The sequence below is a fragment of the Epargyreus clarus genome, unplaced genomic scaffold, assembly GCF_041222505.1.
Source record: "Epargyreus clarus isolate Ecla_fem2 unplaced genomic scaffold, WU_Ecla_fem_2.2 ptg000026l, whole genome shotgun sequence".
In the NCBI taxonomy this organism is placed as follows: Eukaryota; Metazoa; Arthropoda; class Insecta; order Lepidoptera; family Hesperiidae; genus Epargyreus; species Epargyreus clarus.
This window is the reverse complement of record NW_027332233.1, coordinates 12,039,453-12,061,149: the sequence shown is the minus strand read 5'-3', so window position 1 is coordinate 12,061,149 and position 21,697 is coordinate 12,039,453. Positions and strand designations below refer to the sequence as shown.

The 21,697-nt window shown below is 35.0% G+C and overlaps 1 protein-coding gene across 11 annotated transcripts in view; it reads right to left on the bottom strand.

Annotated features, from left to right (window-relative positions):
• Rbp6 (RNA-binding protein 6) overlaps positions 1-21,697 on the bottom strand; it is a 635,951-nt gene that overhangs the window by 37,912 nt on the left and 576,342 nt on the right. For all 11 annotated transcript variants that reach the window (XM_073088080.1, XM_073088082.1, XM_073088083.1 and 8 more), the window contains one exon: positions 1,825-1,907. In XM_073088080.1, the coding sequence (XP_072944181.1) occupies positions 1,825-1,907 (83 nt within the window). The remainder of the gene's footprint in view (positions 1-1,824; positions 1,908-21,697) is intronic.

Here is a 21,697-nt window from a genome sequence, read left to right as displayed (position 1 = left end):
TGTCGTTGTAATTATGGCATAATTACTTTTATTGATGCTATCAAATGCTGCGTAAATGGTACAATTAATTTAGTTGCGTTCTAAAATTTTCACTAGAATTACATTTTCGTGTTAGTGGAAGATAGGATAATTTGTGATGCGTGTTACAGTTTAATCTGGGGCAGGTTTTATGGCTACACATGATTGTAATGGTCTTGTAAGGGCGGTCGGTAATGTATTGCGACAAATGAACGGTGTTATTCAATATGGAGCGGCTATTGTTATGATGAATTATCGTTGTATTGATCAATTTGTTTACGTTAATGGTTCTCGGTTTTCGTTTCTAGTTGCGTAATCTAAATTAAAGCGAACCAAATATTTACTTTAAATGTGAATATCAAAAAAACATTTTTAATACAATATCCGAAGTTGTTGAAAAAGAATTTCAGTTTAAAAAATATTTTTCCAAATATTCTATCCGTTAAATTTGATTAATCGTTTAAATAGGTATTACGCTGAACTAAAATATTTTAATTAATAATATATACTAATTTTGGAGAAGGTAGATACAAGTGGTAAGAATTGAAGATTTGGTCTCAATATTTACAATTTATTTACGAAAAGTTTGAAAGAGTGTATTGAAAACATGACCTACAGATTTTTAATCAAAATATATTTTGCTTTAAAAATACGTCTTCTGAGCGTATTAAATAAAAGAAAAAGTTCATTATTTGTTCGTTGAACATTATTTTCCCGAGTCATAATACCGCAATGGAGCTATTATTGAAGCGTTATTAGAGGCCGATAGCAGCAAATAATTGCTTATTTAGTAGCCGTGTGAGAAAATATAAAAGAAAATCATCCAATATCACGGAAAACATTCTTGTGTTTCATTGGACATAATTGTTAACTAAAGGCGTTGAATAAGCCAAAACGGATTGCAAATAAAAACAAAACATTCGTGTGGACTGGAACTAAAGAACAAATTGTTGTGACATCGGTTTAATTTCTTTAAGATTATCTGACTACATCTCGAATACACATGTCACTTGAGGGTTTTCTCGTTGGCTGCGGCGAAAAAAGAAAATCAAAACACAGTAAAGGCGCGTTTTAGTGGCATTTTATTGGCCCTGTTTGGACCGCTGCCAACGGTCTTCTTTCGCCTCTAATTGATATCCACTGGTGGTAGAAATCTCTTACCTCTCGGCTACGTCACATTTATTTGTGTGACACTGTTTTATTTGACAGAAAAATATAAAAGTTGAAATCAATGAACAATTTGAAAATTTGTGAACTTTAAGTATGAATTTACTATAGTGTAGTTATTACTTACAATGTTATTACTACATTACTACATTTACTACAGAAATATTTTTATAAAAATAGACTCAATTACATTTACTTGGATAAAATTTTGAAGATTTTATTAAAGTACTTAAAACTAGTACACAATCACCTAGGTCATATACCTCTAAGACTGGCACTACTAAAATATTATTGCGCCGGTTCATCAAAATTTTTATAGGACACTATTTCAAAGACACTCACAGATGCGTTTACTTGCTTGTGTCAACTAAGATGGAATGCCTGTTATAGTCCGCGTAAAACCGCTAGTCCGCTAGTCTGAATCTCGCCGCTATAGTAAATTGTATGACTACACCTGCTCGCAACAACTACAGAGCGGACTAGCAGTTTGGCGCAACCTATACTTAAGTAACTACTTCAAATTTTTCAAACAACACCATCCCACACGTACTACAGCTTTTAAGATTTGGTAGTAGTGCTCACATTCGATACAGAGAGTTCTTAAGTACTAGAAATGTCAAACAATATAAATACACTTACCATTTTGTTGTTGATTTCGTGAAAGTGGATTTCGCACACCTTATCTACTATATCCTCGCTTTGAAATGTGACAAACCCGAAACCTGTAACAAGATAAAACGTATATTAATTTCAGTTGTAGTATTTGTAAATCCCTACCGCATTGTAATACAAGCTTTCATCTCCTATACTAGTACCCTTACCATGAGTTTTTACGTTTTGACAAATATGGCTGTTTTGGTATTTGTTTACGTATTGCCCATAAGAATTTCCAATCGGCGAAAACTCATGGTAAGGGTACAGTTAGGGGATTCATTTATTAAAAATAGTTTTTTAGTACTTATTTGATTCGGAAATTCTAGGGAATTTCATTCATACAAGCGATTTACTTTGTCTCTCACGCGTTTCGTTTGGTGAACCCACCTATAATCTATAACCAAGAATTATGCTGTTAAGTATTAATACTTTAAAGTTAAAATACCTTACTAAATGGCAATAAAAAAATGAATGCAAAAATGCATAAGGGCATAATACATGTTTTACGTCAATCGCCTGTTTATAGATTTTTTTTTAAATAAAATCAAACATATGCCGCTTGTCTGTCGCTCGAGCAATAAAATAGACGCCCGAGCTTTAGTTTTTTAAACAACTGTGCAGTAGAATAAGCGACAAGATAGCGACTAGCCTACGAAACTATCGCTCACTCGATAGTAGCCAATGATCGGTCGAACTAAACGTAATTATGATATTTTACACAGGTGTATCTTGTATCTTATAAATCATGAGCACTAACGATATAAAGTATCATCTCATTTATGTAGATCGCCGTGTAATAAATCGTACATAAATCCTACGTAGTAAACACGTGAGTTCTATTTAGAGAAACAGTTTTATCTTCCTGTCGTTTCTATGTATCTAGTGGATCTGGCAGTTATATTGTCCTTTTGTATTGAAAGGGTATTGTATGTAATATTCGTCATAATAAAATTCAGTAGTTGCCGTAGACATGTCTCTAATTAGACATAAAAAATATAAACATTTGGGTTGAAACATATACCGGGGACTTAATGAGTGACATAAATTCTATTTCTGCTAAACTGGATCTTAAGGGTTTCCTTGCAGTACAATATTATAAGGAGTAATTAAAAGCTAATTCGTTGGCATACGCCTTCTTGCTTTTTGTGGAAAAAAAGATAAAAAAGAGGTTTGGCGTGAAAATTAAAAGGCAAGGAGTATTTGAATAGAAAATTAGTTTTTGTTTTAAAAGGACGAAATTTAGGATTCATTTATTTTTTGCATAAGTCCGTTACGATCAATGCGGCATGACGTCAGGGCAATAAAGAAAAGGGACCAAGCCCGTCCGCACTGCGGAAGGGGAAGGGAGATTGATAAAAGTTCTTAGAAAAAAAACTTACTTCATTCTTTTACATCAATTTCAATCGTTGCAATACTTCAAACAAATGTAACTATAAAGAATTTACTTCGTTAGCTCGCAACGAAAAGCTTTGATATTGTTTTAATTAAAGCCAATCGACGTCAAGTTAATTTGAAAGGCGCGTCAATTTTCGAAAACAAGCGATATTGTTCGTGGCGCGTGATGCGAGTTGCGCCAACCATCGGCACAACCAGAAGAATTTAATAACCTCGGACTGTGAACGACGAACTGACTAAAGAATTATTCCCTCCGCTATTTTATTGGTACACCGAAATATTTCAACCAAAATTTTTGGATCAACTTGCTTCGTTAATGTTTAGAACCTACAGTTTCTTTGTGCAACATGAATTATAAATTTGAATTACGTACCTACTCGTCATTCAGAATCGTTTTCCGATATTTACCGAAGCCCAAACAACAAGTAACTTGAAAGCTTACAATCTGCCACACAAATAAATCCCTCAACTTCGTAAACCTTAAGACACCTTAAGACACCTTAAGACACCTGACATTGTCGAAGTTTCTGCTTAAAGTAGCAAGCGGTACATGGCGATGAGCGGGCGTGTTACTGTTAACGATTAAGACACACACGTGACGTGTCCACCCTCCACGGCAAACAGCATTAGCGACCCGTAAACAATAGGTGGCGCCGCTCGCGATTATGCTGACACCTATGATGGAAATGGCGGACGCATTCCCTCGCTTGAGCAAAAACTTTCAACTTCCGTCCCGTTCCCACCCAGTGACAACGTCACGTGTCACGATTAAACATTCATTATGGATTAGGGTTAACTAAAATCAGCATTACCACCCTTATGCTTGTCGACAAAGAAGCTACAATCCATATTTCCCACCCACTTTCTGGAACATAAACGTCGCACCGCGCAATGTTACACCTTTCATGTCTGCTGATATTTAGAAAGTTGACGACGGCTCTTTGTTAATATTTAGTCCATCACCCTTCGCGATTTGAACGAGATGACCTAAACAAACAGCGCAATCCGCTCTGAAACTAGGGCGCATTTGGTATTTCACGCGCGACCGGGTGGCTTTCCGTAGGAATTGAGGCAAAGATAGTAACACCCCGAAAAGGCAAATAAGGGTTCAGTTGAGTTCCGTAGATGACCGTATTTTCTTTATGCATTATAGGTCGGTCCCAAATATTACAAAAAGTAAATCGTTTCCGCTCTATTGTCCTTCTATATAAATGTGATTTGAAGCCGTGGGTGTCTAGTTGAATTTGTTGTGGACCGACAAAAAGCGTTGTCATACTCAAATAATAAGTGAAATAGAGATTCGGGGGATGGTGGACAGTTATGTAGTTGCGTGGCGAGTAGAAACGATTCCCTCCCTTATTTATGCGGGTCTGTAAACTGAATAAAGTGGGAAGTAAGCAACGTCGAGGGCCGGGAAGTTATCTGCGGGTCCGGCGTCCGTGTAAATATAAAATTGGATCAATTAAAGCAAATAAATATTCGAATAGAAAGGCCGTTAGTGAGCGTGACGATTTTATCGATTCGTAGCCACAATCGGGAACGGAAGCCGTCAATACAATGGCCGCAGAAGTTGGAAATGAAACGTTAAGAGAATAGAGAGAAATAGCATTGTCACTGACCACGTAAAAAGTTTTGGGTTTCACGTTGCCTTTGTGTGTTCGCCGTAGATAAATGGGGCATTTTCGCGAAATTCGTCCGCGTCACTTCTCGTAACAATGGGGAAGATAAATAATCTCTGCGTAAGAAAAGGATTCCGTAAACATAATTATTCGAACTCGCAATTGTTACTGTGGAAGTACGCTAATGAAAGTTCTCCAGCGACGTTCGAGAAATTAACTTTATTTTTCCCGGCTTCAATTAGAGTACCTTTATTTTTTAGAAGCAATAGTTACTTTAATTAAAATCTGCAGGCTTACGGGTGATTCGAAGTAACAAGCCCGGTCGGCACCGGAAAGTTTTTCCAGATGACTTTGCCCTATAATATAACTGTTTATAATTTAAAACGAATTTACTAAAATTCACTTTTGATAAAAACACAAAATTCTACAAAACTTTATCAACAAAGAAATCCAATACAATATTGCAATAGGAATCGGTAAAGTTTCAAAGAACGCCTATAACAGTGTAATAGGGAGTGCGATCGCACCTGGGATGACGATCGTTACTTTTAATATAAGAAGCGAAAGGTTGAAGCAAAGATTATGAATGTGTCTCCCGATATCGAATATCTCGACACATCTGTCGAGCGGCACGTGGGGCTGACAGTGGGCGGGCGGCCGGCTCCCCATCGGGCCACAAGCAGTATAATCCGCCGGCACTGTATGAAACACCGGCCGGTGGCGTTTATGACGCTATAATAACCGTATAAAACGCGACTTATTGTAGGCGTCGATAACGGACGTTATACAACCCTAGGCCTCCATTTCGTGACGCTGTGATACATTTTTCTGTGCAACCGACGCCTTCCGTTTGACTTTACCGGGCGTTTGTGTGCACTATACACACAAGCTTACGTGTTTGTGTGTAATATAATGTGATATACATGTAAATCAAATGTTTTTCAGTAGAAAACAGTTTAAATCTTTTGTTAATAAAACTTTATTAGTTAGTAGGTAAAATTATATTAGTTAATAATGTCAAAACCTATAACAGAATACTTATTCTTTAAAGAAATCACTGTTCGAAGGTTATCTTATTATAAAATATATTAGTTGAATATATTGAAATTCGAAATGACAAAATATTTGCATCTGGATTATGCAAAGCAATATCTAATCAAAAATTGACTGGTGCTCTGGGGTAGGGATAGCCGTTGTACGCCCCAACCCCATACAGAGGGTCTGCTACTGTATAGTTATACAGTTATACTATAGTATACGAGTTCATGTTAGGCCTAATTGAATGAGACAGCAATATATCGCTGAATCAAGCGAACTCGACAATTTTTGCCCTTGTTTTGTATGAAATGAAAGTAATTCTACGTTCGCGGTAACAAGCAAGTTTTCATTAGGATCGAGCTCAACAAGCACTCAGTTGAGCGTCGCTGAAGTTGTCCGCCGGTCCGACGTCCAAACTTTTGTTGTTGTTCGCTTCATTATTGTAATACGAAATACGTAGCCATAATTAAGAGATGCTAGGGAATTGTCCCTTTTCTGACGTAATAGTTGGACGGAAGTTTTATCAGCGAGTTCGCATCGCATAATGTTCGCTACGTAAATAATTGCCGGATTGCGATACGGATTCGTCTGACAGACTGTGATAGTTTCGTATTAGAAACTCGGCTTCTCGATTGACAGGTCCTAGGTTCGAGTCCGTCCGATTTTTCGAAGTTATGTGCGTATTAGAAATTAGTTATCACTTACCCAAAAGACAAAAGAAAACATTTTAAGAAAATTTACGCACCGTTACGACTTTAAAAAACCTTTTCAAGAATAAGTGAAGTCTGCGAATTCCCACTTTGTTAGTACGGTGATCTGTGCCCTAAACTATCATCTGTGCAGAGACCCGTACCAAGCATTAAGATAGAAATGGATCGATAGCAACTCATCTGACATAACATGTTAATACCGATAGTTATTAGGGAATAAATAAGCACTACAAATAAGCGACTGGATCGCCGAAACCTTTGCACGCGATGAATGATTATTAGAAACCAATTACCGTTACGTTTGTTTTTGTTTGTAGGTACAGTACACCAATCTCACGCGTAATCTACGCCCTTAATTATATTTCCAATATTATTATTTTTTCGTGAAACTAAGGTATTAGGTATGTAAACGTGGTAATAAAATAAATATATGACTTGTTTCGTCGACTACCGATGGTAATGTTTTTCGAGTGTATGTTTGTCTTATTTTTCGGCACGCCCTACAGACTAAAGGGCTTGATGGATTTGGAAATATATGGCGTAGCTTTTTATAAAATTAAGTGTCACACATATGTATGTATTTGTAGCAGGTACTCATTACCACCCATGTATCTTTAAATAGAATTGAAGTACTATCTGAATGCTGTATTATCCCCGAGAACTAAGCATCACAGAAGGCTAGGTTCAATCTTAGGCTAGGCAGACAGCTAAATGTTAAATTTAGCTTTTTCGGGTCTGAGTACTCGTGTCTCATCCAAGTCATTGTAGCACACGGAAGTATTAGGAACTATAGGTATACAAACCGTCAATCGATTAACAATTAAGAATTAAAATAATATTATGTTAGTTGTTAACAAAACCACTTCAAAATCGTATACGCACTCACGATGTTATCTTACGCTAGTATCAAATATTTGCGTACATTACAATTTGCTTTAGGGCACGGCTGAGCCCTTAAGCAAACATTGTTACAAAAAGTTGTGAACTCATGTTTAGGAATATGTACAAACAGTTTATCGAAAATGTTGTTTCGAAGAATAATAAACGGGCCTGATTCCAAAGCAAATATGTGTCGAGACTCTAATGCATTCGATGTGGAGTCTAAAGTAGCTCACAGGATCTGGAGTCTAAAGTAATCGTCTCATAGTTATTTCATATACGGCTTTTTCATTTACGGCATATATTTTAGCTGCTTATTAATACCGTAATATTAATATGAGCTTAAAACTACTATGTTAAGCGCATGAAGCTTTGTATAGAAGTTCCTTGTAGAACGTATAATTAAAAATGTTCCAGAGCCATGAGGCAGTATTTTTGAAAATTCATTATTATGAGGGATAAAAAGGTTGTGTAAGTTTAAGTCATTTCTTCTTGACTCCTTCATTTTATTCTAGCGTAAACCAATCTTTACTCGTACGCTTTGAAACATCTGCCCAAATGCAAACTTCGGCGAACAAAATGGCGGATAAAAGCTGTTGCAAAAAGAATTGGCTTCTCTTCATTTTCTCTATTGTGAAGTTGAATGGAACACAAACAATCAACTTTCTCGCCGGGCTGATTGTGTGGAGACACCCTTATTGTCTACGTTCAGGTAAGTAGAGGGAACACAATTGGCTACTTTGTGCGTCGACCTGTTCAACTTTTAAATTCAGAAACTTTAGTCTTATTTAGGTACGTTTCCCACTTTACCAAGATTTTGTTAAGGAAAGCCCGATGGAAACCTGCCTTTCATTAGAAGTTTTTATATGTTTATTTGGCATGTTCAATTATTATAACGAAGGCATTGTCAATTTCTAATTTACTGCGGCACTTTTAAGATTTTTTTAATAGACCATATAATTTTTAAAATCCATAATTTGATTTAAAATTGATTAAAGTATTTTTATACGAAATTCAGTAAGCTACGACCGATTTGAAAGGTATTTCGACATTTCATTAGCAGGTACTATTTCTCTTTCATCAAAAAATGGCCTGCCTATAAACCACTTACACGAAAACTCGAACTTATCAACGAGCGAAAGGAAATTCTGTCATAAATCAAGCACATCGATTTTTACAGCTATATAACGTTACAGTGGAAATATTCGAGAGTAGCCGTTACGCCGCAACCGGTGGAACAATTTATCAAGAGCAACAGAACCCTCGTCCAGTCGGTTGATGGCAATGCCATAAATATTTACTTTAATAAGATTCCGTCCCTTTATTCGCGACACTGTTGTTTTACGACACACTTTGGCTCTCGATCGCCGTGCGACCTGGTCGGCGTGTGCGCATTATTTTTTTAGTATCGGTATCCCTGTAAAACGAGTACACTATTGTATTAGACGCTAAAATCGACGATAAACATATTTTCCCAATAAAACCGAACTCACTCACATTTTACAGGAAACCCCACGAAATTAATCTCATGATTGCGTTGCACAACAATAACAGCTATAAATAGGGAAAAGTTGTTATTACGGGCATTTTGGTAAATTAGTCAAAGAAATCAGTGCCACGCACGTCTAGTAATTTACATACAGTCTCAACAAGGGTACAACTAGCAGCTATTACCGCCCCTAAAACTTTGAAGCGGGAATAATATATGTATTTAGAATATTTCGATTCTATTTTAGTAGGTTCAAGTTTCATATGCGCGTTCATGAACCAAACTTTTCAAAATGTTTGCTTTTAAAATAGCTGTTATATTCAAAAGTTATTTTCTTCATTTATTACGTACTTTAAAATATGAAAGTTTTATTTTAAATTAGACATATGGAGCCCTTTACTCGAACCCCTATGTCTGCCTTAAAGGGTCTTACTGGGTGAGGGTACAAATAAAGATATTGTTAGTTTAATGTACCTTAGCTACAAGTTGTGTCTAGAGGCCCTTGTTGTGTTGAAGGAGGGTTGGAATCCTACTCAGATGTTGGTTTAGGACTCCGTAACTTAAGCTAATAGCAACCTAACATATTTACCCTATGAGCTTCCGTATTTTCCCTTTTTGTCATTTATACCCAGCATGGAACTAAAGGTTAGATACTGTAACTACAAATCCATTTTTGTTCGAATTTAGATCTTATAGAATATATTTCCATCTAGGGCTATCAGTTAGGGCCGTGGTCGACTGTCGACAAAACGATATTAAAATTGTTCTGTTTTATAAGAATAATTTCGTTATTGAATTACAAAATTTTATGTTTTTCTTATTAAATAAAATTTATTTCGTATCGTAATAAAAATTATAGCTTAGTCTACTTTCTCGATAATAAGGCTGTTTTTACAGAGTTTAACACGTCTGAGAACGGTATTAATAACTGTTATTCTTTATGTGATACGTAGGATTCCTCATATTGTATTTCTTTGTAATTATATTTTCATAATGAGCATGCTTTTGAATGAAAGAAATGAATTGTACTAACAGGTACTGCAGTAGTGACTCCAATCATATTGTATATAAATAAATATAGACATAAATCTGTATACAAAATTGAAGCACCATGCAGTGCGGAATAGGCATAAGGGTAGCAATCAATTTCAAATACGCACTTCGAAAAATTTGCAGCATATCCGACCAAACGCGTGGGTGGCTGAAATTTATATCTACCACTGGGCGTATTTTCCAATAGACATCTAAAATATTACTTTACATTACAAACTGCTGGTTATTATCACTCCTACGCACCTTCAATGAGAATGACGCAGATGGTACAGAATTGCTAAGATTATAGCCATGATTATAATTAAATTATTGCTAATATTATATCGGAAATATACCTATAGTTTTGTTGTGAATTGGTATCAATAGTTAGCTTTGTAGTTGTTTGACGGAATTGATCGTTTTTCTTCGGAGAACATTTTGATGTTTTTAATTTTGGATCCGCCTTAAAATCATTGTTCTATGACAACAACTACAATTCTACAGGAACACAGAACCGCTTCACGCTACAAATGGATGTAGCGGTCGGTACCTCCCCGGTCGAACCATACTGGCTCTACCACATTAAATTACAACAAAAGTTTTTAGTTAAGAGCAACATGAATAACAAATATAACATTTACATTTAATTGCCATACTTTATGAACAAAGATGTAGCCAGACAATTACAACGGAAGCTGCCACTAATCAGTGCAATTAGCCGTGTTATCGTCATCGCGTCATCTAGGGGATGTTGGCGATCAATACACGTGAAGGTAAAGTAACTATATTGTCTTGTTACAGTCAATTATATAGATAGTCAAGGGCATGAATCTCATATATATTTCGATTTAGATATCGTTCAAATCAGCATTCATTTATGTTTTAGGTAAACACAGATTGTTTACCTTTTTCGACATAAATATTTATGAATCTTCCGGCCCAGGATAATCGGGTTTATTGTATTAATTTTTCATGGTATTTAGCTTTATTGTAGTAATAATGTCGTATTTATATTATAATTTAAATTGTGACTATAACATAAACTTAGATACATAGCATTTCAACATTGCGAAGTTAAAAATAAACAGTAGTGTCGTCCGCAATAATACTTCCTTTTACGGACGTTTCGATTAAAATTCAAAAGCAGACACGTTCTAATAACAGAGGGACGTTCCCATATGAAGTTCAATTTTCTTTCACCCCACGAACGCTTTGACAAAGAGGACGACAAGGGCTATATTGTTGGTCCATTGGACAGTTTGTCTACAGCGGTATGATCGTTGCGGTCATTCGGGATCGCAGCGAGATCGCCGCGTGAGACGCGTAATCCCGCTGGGAAGACGTGCCCGGGACGCGAGGGCCGGGATTTGCGGGATCATCGGACACAAGACTAGAATACCCCTGTTGTGGTTACAATACTCCACTTGCAACGGCTCAAACGATTCCTAACTACCCACTTGTTACCCTAACTACTTTAATCGATTTCGGAAAGCAGATCTCTCCGGTATATTTTAATAATAGCCAACCGACCTCCCTGATAGTTTCTAATAACGATCTAGGCGCACCCTGTGCGGCTATTTCGTTACGTTAATCTTAGTGCTCTCGACAGCGTTTTAACAAACATTGTTTATTATATTATTAAAGTAACTCCTCATTGACATTGCAAAAATAACTTTAAATAAGATAATAATTATTTCAAATTAATAGCAGGTGTGTTAATTTCCTTCAAAGTTTAGGCGTAATGAATCACCAATTCACGATGTAACAAAAAACAAATTATAACCAGTTTAAACCAGAAAATAGCAGCACTATATTGCTGCGACACAGTAGAAAACGTGACGACTTGGACATGAACGAAGGGTTCCACTACTTCTTCTATTACTAATACTATAAGTAGCTTGTAATTCAACATCAGCATTTAAAGCTTCGACGGAAATAGCGTTGGGTCCGTTAATATGGTTTTAATTGCGTATATAAGCAACGGGTCCGTTGGCACATTGGAATGCAAGACGCGTGCCGCGGACTCGCCCAAATTCGGAATGAAGACGCTACTTGCACGTACGCCACGGTTCACTTGTTAGGAAGACCGCAGCGAGAAAACCAAATATTTACTATCGCCCAAATACAAAACTTTGCACTAAAAAAGAGCCATTCCAGAAGTTCGCAGTGGAGTTGCGTGGGTCGTATTTTAAGGAACACTTGGAGATCTTTTTGGGAATGGTGTCAGTTTGTTTTGTGGCCACGCGTTTGCTACTGCTACTGTTTTTGTGCTGATTTAGCAAATGTGTTCGTGTGTTCATTTTAGACCGTAAGGACTATGTTTAGTTTGAAGTTCTCGTGATCGAACTATCAAATCAACATTTTCTGGGATGAGGTAACATAGAGAAATTTAAGACGTTTTCCTTTAGGATAACTGTTAATTATTTTATATAAAAACTTTTATTGAATCCCATAATACAATCCGGATCTTTGAGTGACTAGGGTGAAACGAATGCTACGAGACTATCACTATAAAAGGACACATTGCGGTCAATACGAACCCTTGATAAATGCACCTTGATAAATTTATACAAACTTTATAATATTAAGTTTTATATTATATCTCCACAATTAATAAACAAACAAGTTACAGAGCAGAATAATAGAATCATTCCATACAATCACACTTCGTTGTTATTCGTTGAACTTAGTGAAAAGATTTCTTGAATATAATTGAACATTTGAAATTTTCAATTTGCACGCTTTATACAAATAGAAGACGAGAAAGCACTAACAAAGCTCCCCGCGCCTTATTCTGATCATATAATTTTTCATTTCTTTTATCTCTCTCACTCTTTCACACGTAATACTGCAAGTATCTTTTATGTTAGCGTGGGATTACATTGTAGAAAATTAGCGCAATTTTTTAGTCTTTTCATTACTGGATTGTTAAGGCTCTTGCCATTGTCTTCTTTGCTTATTATTAAATGTACGTATGAATTTATGGCCGTTTTGTGCTACAATTTAATATAAATTAACAATGAAATCCGATTAGCATTTGAACGGCGCTTTGAATGTGAAATCTGTTGTGAAGAGAAAATTATCAGATGGAATTTAAGTTCTGTAATTATGTATATAGCAAAACAAATGTTTTTTAACTTTAGTTTAATTTACGTATTTATTTTATATAGGTACGTAATTTAATAAACGTATGGTATAATACTTAGATAAATGTGTATAATCATCTTCAGGTATCTTTGTAATATAGTACAATAATTAAAGAAGGCTGAAAATGAAAATAAATATTAAGATTACAATCTTGCATATATGCACATAAAATGTATAATCAACGCAGATTACAATACTCTTTTAATTAACGGGTACCATAACTCTAGTCTCTTCGGATTCCCCGCATAGCAATTTTATTATTATAATAGAAATTCACTTAAAGTAGCTTCGATCATTAATATTTCTGCATAATTATAAACAGCGAAGGAAGCTTTATTGAAGAGATTTCAAGCTTATTTTCCATATAGTACTTAACGGTCTAGTGACGTCATCAGCTTACTTGAAAAGCTACTGCAGTGCAATGAATGTCAACGATTAAGCTAAGCTTTTTTAGCTTTTTTCCATGAACTTAAGCTTATGGCTCTCAACTTTGTTTCAGAATTCGTATATAGAGCTTATATTATATGAACTTTTAAATCACACCACTTATTATGAACCACTTTGTAAATTATAAAATAAATTAAGAATGAGTAGTTTTTTATATGCTGACACTGTAAAACTTTTTCTGAGGTGAAAAATAAGGCATGAGGACTTATAGAGTAATAATAGTATAGTAATAATAATGCTTTGTTTCATATAAAGAAATCAAAGTCTTATTATTTATTTTCCAGCAGCAATACTCAGAACTTATTAAATAGAATACGAGTAAGCGGAACCGACGTAATTGCTTTAATTAACTTAGTACTGCTAATAAATGTTAAATCGTTTCAATTATACCAATTAAATACTAAAAATTAGAATTTCATTTCTCTTTTCTGTAAAGTGTATTTAAATTGGGTAATTTAGAAATATGAATATTTTGTTATTCATTGCATTGTGTTATTTATTTAACTTCATACGAGATACTTTTGTATATAAATCGGTCCTAGTCATCTTAATTAAAACTTAGTCGTTTTTTAAGTTGAAAATCTTGTTATATACTTAACTAGTGGTGCCCGCGGCTTCGCCCGCATTTTAAAGATATAATATGACATACATAAAACAGAAAATTCGTACCTTCATTGGAATGACAGTGGTGCCATCTGTCGAAAATTGGTCTTACCAACTCCCAAACCTTCGTGGGCTCTTGGACAACAACTTTGCAAAAGATCATCACTTGATCAAATGCATAGTTTCCGATTTTATAAAATGTATACAGACAAATATTCATTTTTATATAAATAGATAGATGATCGACTAACATGGATAAGTAAAGTAAATTATGAAAAAATCTAATTTCGATCTTCTGGGTTGAAAGATCGATTCACTGAATCTATCCATTACTGGAGATCGATTAAAATAATCGACTTTTTGGTCCAAAAGATCGATTCTCTGGTTAATCGATCTTAGATCGCCATCCCTAGTTCCCGTGGGATTTCCGGGATAAAAACTATCCTATGTCCGTTCTCGGGTCTCAGACTATCTTTGTACAAAATTTCATTAAAATCGGTTCAGTGGTTTAGGCGTGAAGAAAAGACAACCAGACAGACAGACAGACAGACAGACAGACAGAGTTACTTTCGGATTTATAATATTAGTAAGGATTACAGGCGATTTAAAATTATTTTAGGTAAAGTCCATACTACTAATAGCGAATTTAAATGTGCATTACTATTCACAAAACGTTAGATAAACATAACGTACCAAAGTTATACATGGCGCAAGAACAAGCGATAATGAAATCAGGCTTATGTTTAAATACATATACTTGTGGCTCATGCTATCAGCATTCTTTAAAATGTTAACCGGAGCTACTAGGCTACGTATCAGCTCAACAATGAGTTCATATTGCAACCAATTGCTTCATATAAAACTAATCCTCCGTTTTCTAGCTGTAAGCAAAGTCGATCGATGGATCTCGATGCGGTGAGCGAGCGTAATCGCGGCGCGCAAATACATTCTGCACTCGTTGCGCGCTCTCCGGCAGGTGGCGCGTGTGTGCACAAGCCCTTATGAGTGCGAGAACAATGGACCGATAGCTCAAAAGGGTTTCCGACTTCGCAAATGGTAGATGAGTGCGCTATATACTCATAAAGATGTAGCTATCTAAAAAGTTGAAACACTGTAGGTACTGTCGTATGTAAAAATATATTTTTTGGCTCTTGATATTTTTTATTTTCAAACAGTTGCTTCAGTAGCTTGAATTTGCAAATTTATAGGCAGTTTGCTATCAAAAAAGTAGGTAAACCTGTTGTTAAATAGTTAAGTCAATAATAATTATAAACATCTGTAATCAATACTATATAAGATTGAGGTCCTGAGGTCCGCAGATACATGACTATTCACTAGAATTACGTTGGTATGCCTCACACTTTTCCGGCTAAGCACAGTATGTTGATAAGCTTATTAGGAAAAAACAGGCATGACGGTGATGCTACTAAAGTCGAACCTCAAGGATTTCTACTAAATTCAAATATGTCCCATATTGAAAAAATCCAGGTATATAGTTTAGTAAAGGTTAAAGTATAACATTAACATAGAACGTTTTCCCTTCTTTACGTCGCAGAAAATTGGATTTAAAAATAGCAGCGTACAATCGTTAAGTACAAAGGACTCGAATCACATAATGTGAAACACCGGGTGTTGTATAGACCGTCGATTACTTTGATTGTAGCGTATGTATAATGCCTTCTACCTTCAGCTAACCTCCCACACTATAGTCGATAGAAATAATGAACCATAATCTTATTATTTTTTTTTTTTTTTACCTAACGATACGGCAGATGGGCTACCTGGTGCAAAACAGCCACCGTCGCCTATGGACATTCGCAACACCAGAGGAGTCGCCAATGCATCGCCGGTTTTTAAGGAGATATATATAATTATATGACAATAATTCTTGTGTAAACTTCACCTCTTAGTTCATCCGCCTTCGAAATGAATTACCAAAAATGTCTTCCATTATATAAATAACTCGTGTGTAAAATTCCATTCTTTTAGATCCAACGGATTCATTTTTGCGTTGAATAATATCAACTTTATTATCTATATATTATCATCCATGAAATGCTTGTGTTGAATGTCAACGTTTGTATTTGATTCAATTCAGTTTTAAAAATGTGCCCACTTGTACCAAAATGTATGTAACATTGTATATCACAGTGCATCAGAGGCTATTTTACAGAGCTAAAGCAGATAATAAGTTCCCCCATAATCGAACAATGAATGGTTCTACCACCTTTTTAAAAGGTTGATTCTTTTTAATTGTAATAAATAAAAAGGAAATAATTGTAAAATCATTGTACTAAATGTCACTAAAATAATATAATGTAAACGTGATTATAAATTCAAACAAATACAACTCGACACATTCACAAATAAAAGTACTATCAAGCTTTTAGGAAAATGCACAACTATTTGAAGTAAATAAAGGCCTGAAAAGTCGTTATAAATCAATTGAAACGGTCCTAAATTTTAAGTCAGCAGTAAAAGCAATTTAATGTACTAAACTAGTGATATATTAGTGTTGTATGACTAACTTATTTTTTATAATATAGAAGTAGCAGACGAGCATGCAGTCCACCTGATGGTACGTGGCTACTGCCGCCCATGGGCATCCATAATCCACCCCAGATAGGATTCGATATTTCTACCTGAGGTCGGCCACAGATGCGTCGCTACCCTTGAGGGCTAGGCTGGAACTCCTCGTAAGTATGTCTTCCTTATTACACCCTTCAAACCAGAACACATCAGCTCTTAACACTGCTGCTATGAGGCAAAAATAGGTGTGGCTTAATATACAAGAGTTGGTAAACGTCTGCAGTTTTAAAAATGCACCTCCCTTTTACATTTAAATTTGAAAACTTGTCCGGTCCGTTCGACCTGGTACCGGTAAAAGGGTATTACTTATGAATCAATAGTTAATGAGTATCAATGGGAGGCTTTTGAAACTGGCAGTCTGTGTGCATTCTCGGCGCATCATTAATATTGAAAGTTACTCCGAGTCTATTGTCTCTGGAGTGGCCGCTTCTTTGTATATTATACGTCGACTCTACTCAAACGAACTACTCATTTCCTTTAGTCAAAAGTTTCCCTCAATATTATATCGGCTTGAGTCTCCGTAATATTATTTCTTTTCATGCCGGCATTACTGCGAAGACTTTATTCAAAGCAATTTTAATACCGCTTTCTTCAATTTTAAAATTTGTATTATTTAGTGCGGATGTCTCCACTCCAGGAGCGTTGTGTAAAAGTGCCGTTTTAATAAAGTTGGAACGTATTGCGGAGAAGGCGGGTGCAGGAGTTGAAATTAACCTGACTACCTCGCACTCGCGTCTGGTATTGTCGAGTGAGTGACGCTATCTGATTGCCCTTGCGGTCAACACGGTTTATTCCGAGCGTCTGTTGATTTCGCATTGCACGCGAAAATGCACAGACGACACGCATGCACGCTCTTTGAAGTTTAAATCCAAGGTTTGCTGCAACAATTGTCTTTACTATTTCACGTTCTGTTTATACGTAGCAGTTTGAGTGTTCAAAGAAATAAAAGATGTTGCAGATAAAATTGCACGAGTGTTAGACATAATTAAATGTAAAAATGAGTATCCTGCTTTACTGAATCATCAACGCAAAGCACAACTCGCTGAAGCTAGAAATCTAAAAATTGGAGTGTATATTCATTTCATGAAGTAAGCATCCACTACGAACAAGTTTTCAAAGGGCGAAAAATGTGGAAATTTTATTTATGCAAGCCAGAATAACTTGCTAACGAGGCCGTGGGCCAGTACACAAGCACTGATATTATTAACCATTATTGTGGCTTTAATACAGGTGAATATCCAACATTTTTATATCCGATGAATAGATAAAATATTTTTTAATTGGGAACCCTAGTATTCTCAAGCATGTCAACCCATCATTGTTCGACTGATGGTACGGGTCTTCTCTCAGAGTGAGGGTTTAGGCTTTAATCCTCCACACGACAATTGCTAATTGGTAGACTTTTGACACCTTTAAGAACTTTTTTTGCAAAACTCTAAGGCATATAGATATTTACGCGATGTTTTACGTTTAACGTAACGTAACGCGAATGATAATTTCTAATACGCACATCATTTTGGAAAATAAGAGGTGCATGTATTGGATTCAACTCGGACTTTTACATTAGAAGACCAATTCCAAAGCATTAGGCTACCCCTTGTATAAACGTGCAATTACACATGTTTTATTTTTACAAAAAATACTTTGAACATTGTATTCTAGCGATGTATACTGCGTATATAAAACACGAGACCGAAACTAGTACAAAGTACACATTTAGCGGGAAAGATCGATGGTGATTTGTTGGGTGGCAAAACTTACGATTTCTTTCACTCCGAGTACTGTTCCCTCGTGCAACATAAATACAAAGAAGTCCTGAACCGAAGCTTCGACCAAACTTACAGAAAAACTAACGGAGCAGAAATGATTTCGGTCATTTGGGTCCGCCACAGAACAAATATCGCGCAGAAATGGCTTCCGTTGTGTTTACAATGGAAAGTAGTGACGAAACATTTTTTGGCGATAAAAGGGATGTAGCATCGAATTGTAACACTGTTTACTATGACAGTATTGTTCTTAAGTAGATGAATTTTAAATTAAAGAACCCCTTTAATAGTAGTTTTTATTTCAAACATTATTTGAAATAGTTTTCGGCAATGTTTCTTAATAATTAATTGATCATAAGTTTGAAAAGCTTTACCTTTCTATCCAACGTTTTTCCGAACAAATATTGAAATTTTAGAAGGCAGAAATTGTCAATTTGATTAATTGTTAACAATAAGCGTAATAAGACATTTTAATTTTGAATTAATATTTTTCACATGTACATTTAACACACATGTTTTAACACATCGCCCCCACCGTAGTCAATGTGAAAACGAAAGATTACAGGACCGATTGCTCTCCCCAAACGCACACGAGCGTGAATAATATCATTCTTTATTATGTTATCACGACCAGTTGGCTACATTGTATTAAGTATTAAAGATGTACTCTACTTCGGACGGGTTGAAATAGCAAATAAATCGCTGGCAACAAACAGCGAATTAAATTTAAAGAAAATTTAATTTAATTTAATGGCCTCGTTAGAAGTACAGTTATTTATTTCACATAATTTAATGGATTAATAATAAAATCCAATTAAATTAAAAAAGCTAAGATAAGCATTTTTTTTCAAAACCAACAGATAGCTTATAACACTTCTAAGGCTACGAAAATTTACCAATCCATACATGGCCAGGATGGTGGATAGCTAATCTCTAATTACTCTGTATGATACACTGTATAATTGCTCTGTCTATAATTTTTTTTTAACGCGAAATTATTTATCGCTTGTAGTTTATCGAATTTAATGTGACAAATGCAAACGAGAAATATAGTTTACTTTAGAATTGCAAACTTTCCGTTTTAATGTAACTCGCTTTAGGTAAGTTATTGCATTTTTTTTTCATTTTAATCTAGTACTCAACGTCACTGACAGCAACGTAGGTACAGGGTGTTTAGAAAATTTAAGAGCGATTTTTATATTACATTCGCTCGCTATAAATGTCATGCTATTGTAACGAGTTATAACTTTTGAAGCACAAAATTATAATCCGACTGAAAATTGTGCAAGTAGATTTTTATTAAAGTTAGTTTCAATTTAGCAAATTTCTAATTTCTCGGCTTTTTAATGCTATAATCCTTGTACGCAGTATTAAAGATTTATTGTAAGCATTCGTATATTTTTATAACAACAAAAATATTACAAGAACTTCAGTCCGTCTTAAATTTACGCCTTCCATTAAGTCCTGATTAGATTGCGTCTAATTTTACCAAAAATCTTGGAAGGACGACTCACGAACAAACGCGGTGACTCCCTTATACAATTTTTCCCGTGAAACTATTTTAATTAAAGCCGGCCGATCGAAAGGAGTTTATAGAGGGACAAATCGTTCGGGAGACTATAGATTGGGAATGTTCAATTTCGGAGGCTGCCTCCCGATGAAGCTCGATGCGGCCAGTAATTGTCGTGGACATTAACATTTACGATAATGACCGAGCTCGGATTGATACGCTATCACGTCTTCAGCAACAAGGACATATCAGTTTAATCCGTTTCATGTACGCCATTCGATATGATGCTATATTACTGTTATATGATACAAATAGGCGTTAGTTCCTTGATTGTAAATGTCACGGCTGAATCAAATATGTTTATATGTAAGAGGAAAATATTAGATAGGTTTTCGTATAAATAATTTTGTTAAATTGCGTTCTTTTAATCAGAATGTCCATCATTATAATCATCATTATCCACCAGGCAAAATCTGCTATTTGTTATATAATTTAATAGGCTGAATTGAAGTACTGAGAACTTGGTATTGATATTATTTCCCCTTGAGCCCTAAAATATAAAAATATTTTTTTACATTTTTGGCTTAAAAACTTTTTTACAGTAAGTTAATTAAGTAAAATGTAAGTTTTTTTCCAAATGGTCTTTACACTGTTTGAGCCGTTGAAAAAAAAACAATATTTTTTTATATAATATTCGTTCCTAAAGAGTGGAAAAATATTACATTTTTGGGGACTCCACAAATGAGTACAGAATGCAACAACTCCCAACGATTCGAGTATCAAGTTTCCAATTAATTCGTACAAATGGTATAGCTATTTGGAAACAATTATTAAAATTGTCTGCAATTTTAGAACTTTATGGTAAATGTTAAATTAGAACTGAATTACATGCTATTATGAAGCAATTGTGATAACTTTTACTAATGATATTTATTTGAAATAACTTTTAAATAATAAAATTATTAATTTTCCACTACTACTAAGCTTCTTTATTTCTCCCTATAATTAAGTAAAGAATATAGTCCATGGTGGTTCAGTGTAGATTCCTTAAAAATATTTAAACTTATACTATAATTGGATTGTAAGAATGATAAAACCATTATTTTAATTCTTCTTAACCCGGGAGGTATCACATAATACAAAAACCCGAGGGATCTTGAAAATCCGAGATGACAAATATCTGGACAGTTAATCTTCGTCTTAATTTTTTTTTCCATGACACTGATAGGGGGCCGTTTAGAAAATGGCCGTCTTAGAGATATCTCTACGTTTTTCTGATATTTTATCAAAAAATGGCATGTAGAGATTATAGTTCGTGGATGAAATTACTATGTGTTTTTATATTTTTGTTATTGAAAGAAATAACAATGTTGCATTTTTCATCCAGAGCTTGTACCTGCTTATATTATTAATACAGCTAATATGATTACTACAAAATGTAAACCAATTAGTCCTAATGGTTTCCTTCAAAATCTAAAATTCAATTCAATAAAGCTGTTATGCAGAAGACATAAACCCAATCACTTTGTTAATAAAAATTCTACTTGGCTATAACGATACAGTCAAATCCTTTGTATTACATTTGTATGAGTGAACGAAAAATAAATAGAAACTGAAGAAATATCACGAAGAAA